This window comes from Nyctereutes procyonoides, unplaced genomic scaffold, assembly GCF_905146905.1.
Source record: "Nyctereutes procyonoides isolate TBG_1078 unplaced genomic scaffold, NYPRO_anot_genome, whole genome shotgun sequence".
Taxonomy (NCBI): domain Eukaryota; kingdom Metazoa; phylum Chordata; class Mammalia; order Carnivora; family Canidae; genus Nyctereutes; species Nyctereutes procyonoides.
The window spans coordinates 6,330,270-6,347,290 of record NW_026575148.1 but is presented as its reverse complement, the minus strand read 5'-3'; the positions used below and the strand labels follow the sequence as shown (position 1 = coordinate 6,347,290).

Sequence of the window (17,021 nt, the reverse complement as noted above, 5' to 3'; positions counted from 1 at the left end):
TAGGTTCCATCATTACCCCCATTTTACAGATGAAGGTAAGGAAATTGCTGAGAACCACAGAGCTAAGGAAATACTGGAGGCAGATTTGAACCAGGCTTAGCAGTGGAGCCAGTCAGTCAGAAGTCTGATCTTCTAAATCAGATTAGGGGCACGTAGAACGAAAGAGAGCTCACAGCCTTCCCTAAATTCTCAGCAGCCCTGTCATCTCTGCATTTGAATTCCAACCGTATTTAAGCGCACATTTGAAAATAAACGATTTGAAAAGAGATTTTTTTTTAAAACACACGCACATATACCCAATTTTTTCAAAACAAGTGAGGGTCAAGACAAACTAGCCTAGCATTTGCTGTTTGGATTCAGAAGCAAGCAGGGTGCTTCTGTTCCCTGTTGCCACTTAAGCTCCAACCATGAACCAGTGAAAGAGCAGCAGTGCCATCCACCAGCCAGGCCCTTGCATCAGCTTTCAAATGGCTCCGAGGGGCAGAAGCTATTTCACAGCCCTTATCCTCTCTGTAAAAATGGCTAGTTCCGAACCAGAGGTGATTTTAGGACACATTTTATTTGACCATCTTTTTGTTTGATGTTTTTGTTTTTCATGAGGTCTAAGGACAGGGCTTGGTCCGCTGTAATCCTGAGCATGTGGTCACAGTTTCAAGACCTTTCCACAATCTGTTGGTTTTGACTTTACAGAAAACCCTGTGAGGCCTACAAATTTTTATCTCGAAACTTGTGTTGTACTGTCCCAGGTGAAAGTATCCTTTGTCACCTATTTTCCCCGTGGGGTTACTCGGGAACAGCAACCTCGCTGCCTCTGATGTGGCTTCTATCGAGGTTAGCCTGGAGCCAGGCCTTCTGGCCCTTTCACTTGGGAAGCCATCTGAAAGCAGAACTTCCCACGGGACCAAAGCCTGAGATGGGATAATCTATAAAGCCACTCTCTGGAAAGTGCACTTCCTGCCTGCTGGCAAGGAGATTAAGCCAAAGGTTTTGATACTGATATATAGTCCTAATCTTTTAAGAGCTTTCAAGCACTAGCAGGACAGTTATAAGGAATTTTCTTAAATCATTAGGAAGAGGGAGATTTGCAGGGCCCTTAGGGCCTGCTGATGTGGGGTTGGCTCCAGGCAGCTGCCCCTCCTGACCACAGGTACCCTAGTGCACCTGCCCACACCTGCCCTGGGGCTTTCTGTAAGGTTTATTTACATTCGCATTGAATGGAATTGAAACATTTCTATACAGGTGTCTACAAATGATTATTTTTGAATAATTGGGAGTTAAGACGGCCGACAGTTGTTTATGTGCTTGGGTTTTTTGTCATTTGTGTTTGCGATCAGAGACCTTTCCCTTCCTTTCTTCATATCCCCCCAACCCCCGCACCCCCACCCCCAGGAGCTATTGTTCCCCTTGCTCCAGCTGCCTTCTGGTTTCAGAGTATCTCTGAGTCCCTCCTCTTCTTCCTCTTGCCCTCAATCTCCTCCTCTCTCTCTCTCTCCTTTTTCTTCCATTATTTTTCCCCCTATGTCTTCTCTTTCTTCCCTCTTTTTCGTTTCCTTCCTGGCTTTCATCAGAATTCCTAGGAGTGCCAGTAGCCATTTTTAAAATGCCTGTTGTTGACATTGCCTAGCCTGGAGGCCATTTCTCTCCAAATGTCTGTTACTTTGCAGTCACTTTTACAGTTTCATGCAAAATGCATAACATTAAGCTACCAAGGCAAGGCACAACTAAATGCGATTAAAAATTGCACTGTAGAAAACGAATCCTGAAAAGCACAGGGCTACCTTGCAAGAGAGGAAGCAAAAAAAATAAAAACCAGGTAAATGCTCATTCTGCAGAAAAACATGTGCCGAGTCAGCAGAAGGAGGGGGTGGGGAGAAAGATCTTCTCAGTATAACATTATAAAGAATCTCCGATCGTTTTCAAAAATGAAATTTGACAAGTTAACACTAAGTCGTCTGGGGCAAAACTAAACATGCATAAAAGGGCTGCATATTGGGGAGAATTCTAATATTTCAAAGTTTTGTTTTTAATAGAAACAAAAATAGATAAAAATAACGTGAATCCTCTTAAATAAACTGTGCCCATAATTTTATTATTGCTATTATCACCACTAATAATTATAGACGGTGTCTTTGTACCAGGCATTGTACTAAGAGCTCTCTGTGTCTTATTTAATTTAGACCTCTTTATAACTCTGAAACGTAAATGTTTTAGAGAACTGTTTTACTTTTTTTTTTTAATTTTTATTTATTTATGATAGTCACACACAGAGAGAGAGAGAGGCAGAGACACAGGCAGAGGGAGAAGCAGGCTCCATGCACCGGGAGCCCGACGTGGGATTCGATCCGGGGTCTCCAGGATCGCGCCCTGGGCCAAAGGCAGGTGCCAAACCGCTGTGCCACCCAGGGATCCCCTGTTTTACTTTTTAAGAGAAAAATACTCTGTCTTAACTGGTATACATCTGTCCCCTTAACCTTAAGTATTATCTCAGAATTCTTTTTCTTTCTTTCTTTCTTTCTTTCTTTCTTTCTTTCTTTCTTTCTTTCTTTCTTTATCTCTCTCTCTCTCTCAGAATCCTTTAATGTCTCAATGGAGGGTTCTTATTATTAAGGTTAATATGAGAAGAACCAAGGCCTTAAGTAACCTGGGTAAAATCTGATAGAACAAGAACCAAGTAAGACCCGGAGATACGATTCAATGGTCAAGGGTCTCTGTGACTTGCCAAGGTGCTGTGAGAACTTCAGTATTCTAGACTTGGGGCTGAAACGTAGTTTTTCTCTGTCTGAAAAAAATAAAGGAATACTGACACAGAGAAAATATTTTGCCACTTTGTGTGCCTTTATTCAATCTCTAGCTCATCTCGAATATATTTTCCCTAGGTTAGAAGTATAGCTCTGAGAGGAGTTCATTTTGCAGGGCATTTTAGTGAATGAACCAAGCAAGTTGTGCACCAAAGCCATCTTTAGCATAAAAAATAAATCACAGGCAGCCTAGACATATTCCAAACACAATTGTACACTGTGCTATGTGAGACTATATTTGCTCACAGAAGAGCTATAGTCAATAGTAAACTATAACAATTATGTCTCATAGCAAGTATCAATCTTAGTGCTTACACTTTGCCAGAGGTTACATATCAAGACCTTAAAGGAAAAGCAAAATTGTAATCAAGATTAGCTCTTTGGGGTGGGAGAACCTGAATGCTTCCTCTAGGAAATAATAGGTAAGGTGATCGTATGCCCTGGTTTGCTTGGTCACTTCCATTTTATGCTTCTCCTGGCATAAGAGTCAACAGCTGCTTCCTTGCAATTCTTTCCTTTCTTCCATTCTTTTCTTTCTTTCTTTCTTTCTTTCTTTCTTTCTTTCTTTCTTTCTTTCTTTCTTTCTTTCTGCTTCCTTGCACTCTTAAGACATTCTCTCACTCTAGAAAGTAACTGAAATAATATTAATTTTAGAGCAAATATTTGGAAGGAACATATATTACATATTTGTTGTGATCAAAACAATATAGGTGTCCAACAGATCCATTTTCTATCATGTGAATGGGGCCGACAGTGACTACTTTGGCAGGGCCCCTAAATACCATTCACAGACCAGAGCGGGATGCAGCTGGATGCATGAGGAACCCAGCCACACAATACGCACCCCCTAACACCTATCACTTTGGGTTTTTGTTCCCATTCAGAACAGGTCCAATGAATAGGGCACTTGTCATTTTGGTTTGACAGTCAATGGACAGGATGCTCTAAATATGTAAGGTACTCCTATTGATTCTTTAGATCTTTAGATTTTCCTAAATATATCAAAGCTAGGAAGTAGATACTTCTTTGGAAAAACCTAGTTAATTTTCTGTTGTGATATGTGATCATAAAATAGGTGAATAGGAAAGAATCACTGTATTTCAAGTTTGCAGTTATTGATGTTTTGTGGACTATTTAAAATATAAGATTTTTAAAAATTATATTAGAGCCATTAGAAAAAGTTGTATGATATAAATCTCACATGTTCTTAGATTTACAGTTATAGCTTTTTTTATGGGTAAATTTTTTTTTTACATCTTCAAAAGAAACCTTAATAATGCATTAAAAAAAAAAAAAGCCCAACCAACCAGTGTCACTACCAAGCCTTTGGATGATTAACTACCCTATGATATTTCTTTCATCCAAGCTGGTTTATAAAGGAAAGCAAAAACGACAATAAAAGAAATGTACCAATTTATTCTCTACTAATAAAGTATTGAACATTAGTGAAAAAAGTGTGAAATATTGGAATGCAACACAGAGCAATTCCATTACCCATTGCAGTTTTGGGTCGTATACTGTATATAAAGAGTAATTACTTCATTGGTTGGGGACCACAGTGGAGGAATATAGGATTTGATGAAAGAGATTTTAAAATAAAAATTTTATCCCCAAGCATTTGCTTTTCAAAACTTTGTCAACATTACAGACCATCTTATTTTGGTTTTTGGTGTTTGGGGGTGAGGGGCTGGGTAATGGAGTGGGAATACAAGAGAAATAGAAAATTAGGAGTTAACAAATTTTAAAAACTCCTCAGCTAGTAATCCTACATCAGCACATTGTTTTTAAAGTCTCTACTAAAAATAGTTTTTGTAGATGCCGTCAGTGACACATCTTAAGAAGATCCTGTATTTAATATTCGCACACTGCATTATTGACATTACATCTGGTGGTTTCTAACACACCTTTCACTTCCTCCTGTTGAATCAAGTTTTCAAATTTTATTATCTTGCTGATTGTGGTGGCTACAATGTAAGTTTCTGAATGTTTTCAAGTCTTTTGTTTTTGTTGATCACACAGGGATTCTGGGTGGGAATGAAAAGCTTCCTGGGTAGGATGATAAGGCAACATGGTATGTTATGGAGAGAATAGGGTCTGGAGTTGGCCTATCATAGTCCTAATCTAAACTGTCACTTTTCTAGGATCCTCCGTTTCTTCTTCTGCAGAGTGCAAAAAAAATAACTATGTTGTAGGATGATTGTGAAGACCAAAAGAGCACGTGAAACGCATGTTATAATGGTCAATGTGTATCTGTTTATATTCTGCTACTTTCTGAAAAAAAATTTAGATAGGTATAAAAATACAAAAAATACATTAAGAGAAAAACAGACAAACCACCTAATATGATCGAGTGCCAATTCCTTAATTTCTTCTACTCATGTTCCTTCAGTTGATGATATTGGAGAAATTCAGGGAAATAGTCTGGTTACAAAAGTAAAACATGTTAACTGCAAAGAATTATTAATATTATAGGAAGGTATGAAGAAGAAAATAAACTTTCATTACCTTTAATATTTTGACACCTTCACTTCATCTTTTCTCTAGCCTACCCAGTTCAAAAAAACGTTTGGATTATATTCTATCTCACATTTACGTTTTCCCCCTGCCTCCTGTCCCCATCCCAGTTTCTGTTAGATCATAAGTATTTTTGTTGTTATTACTCTCTTTAAATAATATTTTGCAATTTCATAATAGTCTATCATTGTATGTACCATAATTCCACCCAACATGTCAGTGATTTTTTTTTGTTATTATGAACAAAACTGCAGAGATGTTCTTTCGGATATTAATTGAATATATCAGAAATCCCATCCCTTGATTTGTCGTATTTGTTATAGGTTTTTTCCCCACTCACCCTTTTAAATTTAAATTTAAATGAGGAAAAAAAATAAATTTAAATGAGGATTTTTGACATCATGAGTTTTTTATTTTATGTAACTCCTGCTATCCGTTTTTTTTTTCCTTCGTGACTTCCTTCACTGCTTGTATGTTTAAAAGTTATTTCCTATTCCAAGATCACTAAATAACCTACCTAAATTTTCTTCTATTTTTATAATTCACCTTTAGCTTTTTGCTCTTTAATTAATCTAGAATGTTTTGGGACTATCTATGTGAGGTAGATCTGAGGTAGAATTGGGCTATGTCAAGTAGATTTGAGAACCTATTAAGGTAGGATTTAACATAATTTTCTGCAAATAGTTAAGACAAGTACCCAGTATCATACTATTTTCATCTCTATGGTGGATTTGTGATGGTGCTTTATCATAAACAATCTCTTTTTCAATGTTCCTCTTTTGTATTTTAATTACTTAAATATCTGGTACAATAAATGCCTTCTCATTATTTCTCTTTTGCAAAAATTTCTTGGCTATGGTACTCAATTTATTCTTCCAAACAAATTTATCAAATTCACCCCATTTCACTGCACTCCAAACAAATTAGGATTTGCTTGAAAATGCACGAAACCTATATGTTCACCAGAAGAAAAGAATACATCCTTTTAATAATCAGCATTCTGGTGCAGAAACACCATATCTCTATTTACTTAATGTTGATTATGTACTTTTCTTACTATGGTTATGCCTAAGTGATTATAGGTTTTATTGCTATTGTGAAAATATTTTTTCACGTGATCCTTTCAAACTGATAAGGCATTATTTTCAATGAATTTTGATTGTGTAACCAGCCGTTTTCGACTCCAGCTTGATTTATTCTGTATGTAGAAAAAATATTTGTTAAGAGTACTTTCCTTCGTAGACGTAAATGAATTTAACCGGCGCTTGAGAGAGAAAACACTGAAGGCCATGAGATTATTAGAACAGACCAGCTTTGTAATTAGGAAAGAACAGAAGCAGCCACTGGATATCCCTTTTTTTTTCCCCCTAAAGAGTACTATTGCATAGGTGAAATTAATGCACTTTGTTTTATTGCTGGGGAGGGAAAAAAGATAAGAAATTGATGCATCCATGTCTATAATGACAAGTGAAGGGTGACTTTTGGAGCTAATGGGGACCCTGAGAGTATGGAACTGTTCTGTATACTTTGAGCCTTATGCTCTCATCTACTTCATTGTCTGACGGTCCAACTTGGCATGAGCAAGATGAATAATGTAGACAAGTATCTCCCAAGGGACTTCTATTTAAAATGAAGACTCTGAGTGAGTTCTACCTAAAGATTGTGTTTAAAACTGGCCTCCATGTCTTCAGTCCCACTGGTGTTCTTGGAGGCTGCATATACACCTGTCATTCACTCGGCCTCAGTTTCTCAGGTGGCAGGATGCCAGGCCCAGCCATGTTCACAGTGCAAAGTGCTTTAGACTTTTCTGAAGTGAAAGTCAGTATGTAAATGTGCAACATGACGACATTATTATTCTAGCTTTCTGGCTGCTTTCAGCAAGCACTGACTGCCACATGAGGTCTCAAGTGTTCTGGCACAGTGCGGAAGTGTTCAAAAGAAGTTAAAGTAATGAAATTGGATCTACATTTCCATAGATATTCAAGCTGGCATGAAGGAATGGAGTCATGGAATCAGGGTTGGATGGTCTCCACCAAACAGCCTAGGCAAGTGCCTGTGGTGCCAGGCTACTAAGCAGAAATTTCAATCGTGAAAGGCCACCACTATTTCTTCCTCTAGGTCTAAAATTACAAAATGTGCACATTTCCCCCAGGCTCACACCATTCTCTGGGTGCTTTATACTCCATCCCACCCACCCATTCCCTGGAGCACACCAGCTTTGCTTAAAATCCAGGACAAGTTTTAAAATGAAGAACTAACTACCAAGAGAGAAAAATGTTTAGTTAGAACCCGAAAATAGTGTATGCTATTGTGTCAAGTATGTGACTATTACACTTAGGAGGTGGGCGAGGCTTACCTTGTATCTGGTCTTCCTAAGCCACTATTAGGAAGTGTCTACTTAATGAGTGTCAGTTGACCTTGTTTTCCTACCGGCCCCCTCGCCCCATTTTAATTGCTCACAGGTCTTCCAGATTTGGTCATTCAGAGATTTGCCCTCTCCCTAACACCTTTACATCCTTCCTCATGCCCCAACGCTGGCTAAAACGTTTCTGTTCATCAGGGCAATGTCAACAGAATCTGAGTCTCCTGCTTTGCAACCACCTTTATTTTGACATAGGTCCACGATGCTGGGGGCCCTTCCTCCTCCATCTCCCTTCATATTCTGAAATTTTCATGGGTTCTAATCATCCATTTGTATGTAACTACAGAGGCGAAGTTTATTTAAGTTTAAAAATGTGACAGGGACAATTCAAAGAATTCAAGCACTGAAGAATATCTTTACTCACACAGAATCTCTCTTTTTTTCTTAATTGTATTTTAGGACAGTGAAAAAAAGGGATTTATAAATAAAATCTATGCCATCCAGGAGGTCTGTATCAGTGTCCAGAACATCCTAGATGAAGTGGCTTCCTTTGGCGAAAGGATAAAGAAGTGAGTGAGTGATGCTGACATGTGAGCCCTGGCCTTCTGTGGGACAGAGTGTCCGTTTGTTTTTCAGAGGGTGAAATGCCACATTCTTTTTGGCAGGGGATACTCCTTCTGGGTGATCTGTTGCTCAGTTTCTTCATTATTTACTTTGTTTCTGCCAGTCTTTGATTTTATGAAAGTTCTGTCAATTTCCTTCCTGAAATTTAGAACATATTGGTTGGAAAGAAGTCCTACTTGTAGCTTTGAAGAAATAACACCGTCCTAAATTTTAGCACATTTTCAAGTGAAAGACTTTGTTCTTAAATGGAGTATGAAATCGTGATAGGAAAAAAATAAACCAAGCTAGATGAGAATTTCAGGTAACCAAGACACATCTTCATTTTATTATTGGTTGACTTATACTGTCAAGGAACTCTAAAAAAATTTTTTTAAATAGTATTTTATATAGCTCCCTGCAAAAATATTTTCAAATTTATGTATTTAAATAGTTGAGATCATAGTTACAGATGAAATAAACTAATGCACTTTTAAAAATTAAAAAAGCATTCCCTTTCCTAATCTAAAATAGTTTTGTTGAAAGCCAATGTAAAATTAAGACTGTAAGAATGTTCCTAATATAAGAATATAGTCTTAATTTTAGGTTATTTGCATTTTACTTGAATTTTATTTACTAGTGAACTTTTAAAAACAACTCTCTATAAATTCAATAAAGTGGTTTTATAAGGATTGATGATCAGTTAAGATATATGATGGCAAAAAAAAAAAAAAAAGATATATGATGGCCCCATACTACTACTAAAGTGTGAAAATTGGCCTGCATAATGATTCCTACAGTCCATTCAAGAAGGGGTGTTGTAGATCCAGTTAAGCCTACATTCCTTGCTTCAACTCGTTGTTTATTTATATTATTATTCACAATAGTGTTCTGCAGATTTGAATCCTTGGACATACACATTTGAAAGGAGTAAATTATTAAAACGAAAGGTGTGAGACATTCACCGAGTGCTTTCCATGTTTCAGGGAATAATGCATTTTACCTTGTATACTTTTTTAATACATTTCCACATATGCATTGGTGCTGAGTTTCCACTTTTTTATATCATGTTAGAACAGCCTCCCTCTCACTCCAAGTGTATAGCAGGCTTCAGTGTCTGACTTCGGAAGACTGATTCCTACATCACTTTTATTCTTCCTTTCCATGTTATTTCCATTTCTAAGAATGTTCCTTTGTTCCACACACCCTGCCCACTAGAGCATAGTGTACGATCTAAATAGGGCATTTCCCTTTTGAGTATTGTCCTGTCTCTGAGGTACGCTGTGTGTTGATACCTGATGGAAGTATCCCATTTATACCATAAGTGCTGGGTCAGCTCTGAGGTCAGGCAAATTGATGCCTGCTGGGAAGAGGCTTCTTTTTAACTCCGGGTGGTAGGGGGCGTCAGGTGCTTGCCTGGAGAACATCATAGCCAGTTGAAGGATCTGATCAGATCCTGGCTGTGGACCAGCCTTGTGAAGAACTGAGTTTTGTAGAACAGGTACAGACAAAGGTATAGGTATAGGGTGATGTATAGAACCTGCATAGGATCCAGTGAGTCTTACATGAGCCATCTTTTCTGCACATTTTTTTTGAATATTAAAAAGGAGAAAGTCCCCTGGGGTCACATGAGATAAAATGCATCTACCCAGAAAGCAGATTCAGAAGCAATCATTAAGTACCAAGTGAAAAGCCTCTATAATTACCACATCTTGTTACTAAATAATCATTCCAGAACTTTCTTGAATTGCATCTTTTTTGGGGGAAGATCATAGTCTAGATTTAGTTTTCATGATGCACTGTGGAAATAGAAAAGGGCAGTCTTTTTTTTTTTTTTTTCTTCTGACATTAGCTACACTGGTAAGGATTCCTTGCCATTTATCCTTCTAAGACGAGAAAGAAGAACACAGGGAGCCCTTCAGGGAAGCTGCCCAGAAAAAGGGTTTTCTGACTGAAGAGCCAGTGTCCTTGCACACTGAGGAGTGTTGATGGATGGCTCTGAGCTGAGCCCCAGGAAAGCAAGCAGACCCTCAGCCTTCTGTTCTCTCCACAAATGGGCAGAAGCAAGGGAAGCACAGGTGTCAGTGAGAGAAGGAAGGCATGATCCTTTACAGGTGACAGTTAAACAGGGCGCTCACTCTGGCCATGGGAGGAAAAAGACAAAGAGGAAAGCCAGACCCCAAGAGTTACTGAAAACAAGACGAGACTGATCTAATTTTGACTCTTTTACTAGAAAACACATGTTTAGAAAACACTGGACCTTAAATGGACACAAAAGGCAAGCTATTGGCCCACAGAGCTAAAGATTCACTCCTAAGTGTTATGCTGAAGCGAAATATAGGAAGAAGACCCCTTAATCATCCTTTAATGGATCAAAATCTGCCCTAGATAACTCCCCCCCCCTGCCCCCCGCCCAGGTGCACATAACATACGTTACCAGGAAATGAGAGAACATTAAAAATGGTCTTATATCCATATCACATGGAATTTCATATTTTCTTGAAGTGTCTTTGTGGCCCTTGTCACTGCAATAGAGTCCTAGAGTTGATTAGCTCTAAAAACATCATTTTGGTCCTATAAACATCACTACCAGTCCCCCTTGTTACAATAGAAGTTGTCCTCACTTTTCAAGTGGGAAGTTGAGGCATAGAAAGGTTGACTCATCTTAAGTCACAGAGGAGAATCTAGGCTTTGAATGCAGATCACATACTTCCTCTGCTCTTTTTTCATTAAATGATGAAAGGTCCCCCAGTGGTATGTGTTAGATGGTCCTGAGAGGCTGGTTGTTGAGCCAACTGTACGCTTGCACATGGTGACATGGTTATATACCCGACACTGATGACTCCATGCAATGATTCTGTTTTATTATTTTGCCACTCTCTCTCTCTCTCAAAAACTATAAGATTCACTACAGATTATCTACACAAAAGCTGCTAAATCATTACAGTCTTTCCATGTCCCATTTCCCTGATTTTTGGCACCTATTTTTACCTTTTCTGTCTTTTTTGTTGTTGTTGTTGTTCCACTACATTCCTCCCCATCTTCTTAGTACTGTCTTTTTGATAACCCCTTCCCTCATTTTTGTTCATTGATCCCTTTTTTTGGCTCTTTGTTCTGATGTTTTCTCACTATCAACACGGAGTCTCATAGCCTTCCCCAACCCTCTACATTATCCATCATCAGCAGTATGGGAACACTGCAGACCCATCAGCCAGGCCCTGCTATGACCCGTTGTGCCAGCTTACACTCCATTTTCACAGTCTTTCCAACATATGTACTGTGCGTGCTCTCCTTTGCCAGAAATAACCCAGGGAGAATAGTAGTCAATACTGACTTTATTTCTTAATTATCTCTGTATTTCTGGGAAAGGCAATGATGGCAGGTGAATTTTTACAAGGCTAACTACCCTGTTCCCCTTCCTGACTTCTAGATCCATTGAAACATAACTGAAGTGAAAAGTGAGTATTCCTCAAAGGAATTCAAAACCTGAGAGGATTTACACAACAGTGTGAGCGTTAACTCTACAGACAATTGCTGACATTTTATTTCCAGTGTCTGCAATCCAGTGTGAGTTGAAAAAAGAATGAATGGTAGGCCCAGGGGCATTCTCCTCTATGAAAACCTGGAGAAAACAAGATTGGCTACTAGTTTTAGAAGTAGAAAAACACACACACAAAGAGGTAGAAAAACACATTAAAAAAAAAATTTTTTTTTTTTGAGCCACATAAGGAGTCACCCAACTAGTGCAACTTCAGACCGTAAAGTCCCCTGGGACAATCTGGAAGGGTTGGCAGCCAGACCTGTTCACATGGGCCCTGCTTTCATGAAACGGCACACTGTGATTAACCTGTGTCCTCTGACAGGCTACTACAATTGCCTTCTATTCCAGAGAGAAATGCAGTCTTACTAGATCCCTCGTCTAGAGTCTGAGTCAGAATCACTTTATTTTAATCTTTGTTTGAAAAGAGTATATGAAGTGCTCAGATTGCTGACGTGTTACTTTCTCATTCAGTACTTTCAACTGGACAGTCCCATTCTTAAGCTGGCTGGCTATTGTAGCCCTCTGTGTGTTCACAGTCATCCTGTACTTCATTCCACTGAGATACATTGTCCTTGTCTGGGGTAAGTAAAGCCTTTTTTTTTTTTTTTTAAACTGTCTTAGATACTAGGAACGAACTATTTTTAAGGGATGAGTTATACTGTCAGTAGTTCCCTATATTTATGATCATGAAGCTACTCCATGATGAAAAGAGACAGGTCAGTTAAAAATCACAACAGTATAAAGATTTAGGTCTACCTACAAAATGCATTTTTCTTATCTGGCACCATAGGCTCCATCATACTGTAAACATGTAGTTGTGCAGATTCTTCATATATCAAAGTGTAGCTTTGTCTAGATATCATTCTGATTTATTTTTACCACTTATACGTAAACAGAGGCATTTCGATCCGTATGGTGCATTTAGGACAATATGCTTTTGTGCTGTGGTACTTTATCTTGTAGATGTGTCCGTAAACATGGGACTATATATGGCCGCCTATTTAAGAGGTCACCTTTAGGATGCAGGAAGAGGGTCCTTGGCACTGACAGGTTGCTTAGGAATAAGAAATCTGCTTTATGTGTACTAAACAAAAGTGCTTCTGCAAAAACCCACTTTAAAGGTGATATTTTTCCAGTCCTAATTTTTAATGCAGTAATGCTGCAATGCCAACAGTTCCTGTGGCCCTAGATTCCACTTAGGTGATAGTTTCAGCATTCTGCATTGTTTTCGGGTTCCTCTTCTTATCTGAGAAAATTTGTGCTTTGAAGAAAATGGTCAGTGTCTATGATGGACTAACTTATAAAACTACATTAATGATATACATATATATACAAGACCAGCTAGAAGTAGGATTCTTAACCACCGGCCTGCACACACATAAGATTGCTAAACATACACAAAATGCAAAGAACCAAACTGGGTGTTAATTCCAGAAAACACATGTTTACACTAAAAGCAAAAAAGTCAAAGGAATGTTTTATTATTTTAAGACTTTAAGAGAGATGTGTGAATAAAGTGACAGAGGGGTCTGAGGTCCCCACACCCTCCAGTTTTAAGATTCCTATTTCTCTGTTCTTTTTGGCCTATCTTGTCATGTCCTGAGTAAGCCCTCTTACCCTTTATCATCACTCCCCTTACCTTTATAGCTCGGGGAGGGAGGAATAATGATTATTTTTTCCCTTCTTATAATTTGAACAGTTTCAAATAAGATAGTACTTTCACTTGTTTAGTTAAACAAGGACGGAGGCATTTCGTCTCTCGGTGTATTCAAACCCTCAACTTTCATTCCTTCTTTTGATGTATAAAACAGATGCTGTTTTATTGAAGGAATTTGGGGTAAGGCAATAGGTGTGCCACTTTATTATCTCTAACCTTCCTAGGGTCAGATCTGCTGTCTCCATTGTGATAGTTGATGAATTTCTGGGTTTTTTTCCCCCAGCGTTCTCAGAAACTGGAACCCATGGCAGACATCTGGCTCTGTAACCTGGGGTGGCCTCACTGGCTCTGTCTTAAACGTAATTCTTAGAGAATGTGCTCGGGCCTCTTGTTTCACCAAAAGAAATAAAACAAGAACAGTATTTCTTTAGTGCTATGTGATTGCTGAAATATTAACTAGAAATTTAAGACATGGGTCTCACATGGGGAGACGGACCAAAATCAAGAATGCAAAAGATGTTTATTCTGCTGAGCTTCCTGAAGAAGAGCCAAGATGTTCTAACTTATGGTCCAATCTTTACAAGCCTGTTGACTTCATATAAAGCTGTTAATTTATTTTTTCATATGTGAATATGCTTGGTCATATATTAAGTGCAATATAAATTTCAAAGAGTAGACTTATCCCATTGAAATCCTACCTTATATCATACAATGTGTAGAATAGATGCTTCTGGTTTTATATATTGTTTCAACACCTCTATCTCATTAAAGTTTTTGTGTCTATAATAGCTCCAATTTCATCTATATGTACCCCTCAGTCACATTTGCTCTTCAGGTAGTGCAGAGGATTAACTGTTGAATAATTTAGTATGGGTAGATATGGCTCATCTGTAATGGTTCTTGGCTGTTCTATTCCAAAAGTGATCCAAGTAAGTCAATCACAGCATCTTTTGCAAGCATTAAATTTAAATTTTGTGTAATTTAAAAGGAAAATTGCTTCCTGAAAATCTCAAAGCCAGAGATGTAGAAACGGAAACATTTTCTTCCCCCATGGTGAGAACTTTTAAGATCTACTGTCTTAGCAACTTTCAGATATGCAATACAGTATTGTTAACTGTAGTCCTCATGCTATAAATTACATCCCTGTCACTTATTTAGTAACTGAAAATTTGTACCCCTTCACCCATTTCACCCATCCTCCCACTTGCTGCCTCGGGTAACTAAACATACACAAAATGCGAAGTCTGGATCTATGAGCTTGGCTTATTTATTTATTTGACTCATTTCACTTAGCATAATGCTTTCAAGGCCCACCTCCATTGTTGCAAATGGCAAAATATCCTTAATTTTTATGGTTAATAGTCCACTCTATATACATAGACAATATTTCCTTTATCCATTCATCTGTCAGTGGACACTTAGGTTGTTTCCGTGTCTTGGCTATTATATAAACAGGGCTGCAGTGAACATGTGCCAGGAGGGTGTATTTATCTTCTTGAGTTAGTGTTTTTGTTTTCTTTGGATAAATGTCCAGAAGTGGAATTGCAGGAATGTAGGGCAGTACCACTTTTCTTTCTTTCAGGACTATACATACTGTATTCCGTGGCGCAGCAGTTTACACTTCCACCAACAGTGAATGAGGGTTTCTGTTTCTCCACACTTGTGGAGAAGTGCCTGCCAACACTTGTTATTCCTTGTCTTTTTGGTAATAGCCATTCTAACAGTTGTGAGGTGATATCTCAAGGTGTTTTTGAATTGCATTTCCCTGATAGTGATATTGAGCATCTTTTCACATACTAGTTGGCTATCTGTAGGTCTTACTTGGAAAAATGTCAATTTAGATCCTCTCCTTTGCCTATTTTTTTAATTGGATTGTGTTTTTGTTTTTGCTACTGAGTTGTATTAGTTCTTGATATGTTTTGGCTATTAGCCCCATAGCAGAGTTGAGATTTGCAAATGTCTTCTCCCATGCGATAGGTTGCCTTTTCGTTTTATTGGTAGTTTCCTTTGCTGTGCAGAAGCTTTTTAGTAGGATATAGTCTGATTTATTTTTACTTTTGTTGATTTTGCTTCTTGGGGTCAAATCTGAAATGTTTCCAAGACTGATGTCAAGGAGTTTACTGCTTTTATTTTCTTCTCGGAGTTTCATGGCTTCCAGTCTTAAATACAAATCTCTAACCCATTTTGAGTTAATTTTTGCACATAAGATAGTAGTCTGGTTTCATCCTTTTGCATGTGGTTGTCCAGTTTTCTAACACCATTTATGAGACTGTCCTTCCTCCACCGTGTATTCTTGCCTGGTCTGTCATAAATTTCTTGATCACATATGTGTGGTTTTATTTCTGCACTTTCTATTCTGTTCCATTGATCCATTTGTCTGTTTTTATGCCAATATCATACTGTTTTGACTACTATGGCTTTGTAATCAGAGAGCATGATGCCTCCAGCTTTGTCGTTGTTTCTCAAGATTGCTTTGGCTATTTGGGGTCTTTTGTGGTTCCATACCAATTTTAGGTTTGTTCTACTTCTGTGAAAAATGCCATTGAAATTTTGATAAGGATTGCATTGAATCTGTACATTACTTTTGGGTAGTCTCAACATTTTAACACTGTTCTTCCAATCCATGAACATGGACTATCTTTCCATTTATGTATGTGGTCTTCAATTTCTTTCATTATTGTCTTATAGTTTTCAGTATACAAGTCTTTCAGTTCATTAAATTTATTCATGGGTATTTTATTCTTTTTGATACAACTGTGAATGGGATTATTCTTAATTTCTCTTTCTGATAGTTCTTTGTTAGTGTATAGAAACACAACAGATTTTTAACTGATTTTTGTATCCTGGGTTTGCAAGTTGGTTCCCATACACAGAATGCATAGACTGCAGAAAGAGGCAGACCATCTCAGAGTGGTAGGTGGTATATTTTATATACAAGGGAACTGACTTATGAGGCTTCTCTGGAGTGGCCACAGGCAAGTAAATCTCCACCATTGCTCACTAATCTTAAAATTTTACATAGAGGAATTAGCTGGGCTCAGTCTCATATACAGTCCACATGGTCTCAGTAACACCTTACTTTATCAAGGCTACGTCTTTGGAGCAGTTCCCACTGTGAGTACATTTCATTGAAATGTAGAATGTACATTTCAAAAACCAAAGTGGGTGAGGAACCTTTAATTGTGAGTTCAGCAACCAAGTCAACCGTAGGTCATATCCTTTCCATTATATCTTCCCCATAATCCTGCAGCTTCATTGAATTCACTTATTAGGTTTTGTTTTTGTTTTGTTTTTTGGTGGAATCTTTAGTCTTCTATATACATCATGATGTCATTTGCACATACTGAGTTTTTCTTTGCAATTTGGGTATTTTTATTTCTTTTTCTTGGCTGATTACTCTGGCTAGGACTCCCACTAGTCTGTTGAATAAAAGTGTTGAAAGTGGGCTTTATCTTGTTTCTGAACTTAGGGGAAAAAGCTTTTAGTTTTTCATCACTATGTTAGCTATGGATTGTCATATATGGCCTTTGTTATATTGATGTACGTTTC

The 17,021-nt window shown here is 38.0% G+C and overlaps 1 protein-coding gene across 6 annotated transcripts in view; it reads left to right on the top strand.

The window, feature by feature from the left end:
* MCTP1 (multiple C2 and transmembrane domain containing 1) overlaps window positions 1-17,021 on the top strand; it is a 346,039-nt gene that overhangs the window by 318,891 nt on the left and 10,127 nt on the right. For all 6 annotated transcript variants that reach the window (XM_055312900.1, XM_055312902.1, XM_055312898.1 and 3 more), the window contains 2 exons: window positions 8,134-8,243; window positions 12,287-12,396. In XM_055312900.1, the coding sequence (XP_055168875.1) occupies window positions 8,134-8,243; window positions 12,287-12,396 (220 nt within the window). The remainder of the gene's footprint in view (window positions 1-8,133; window positions 8,244-12,286; window positions 12,397-17,021) is intronic.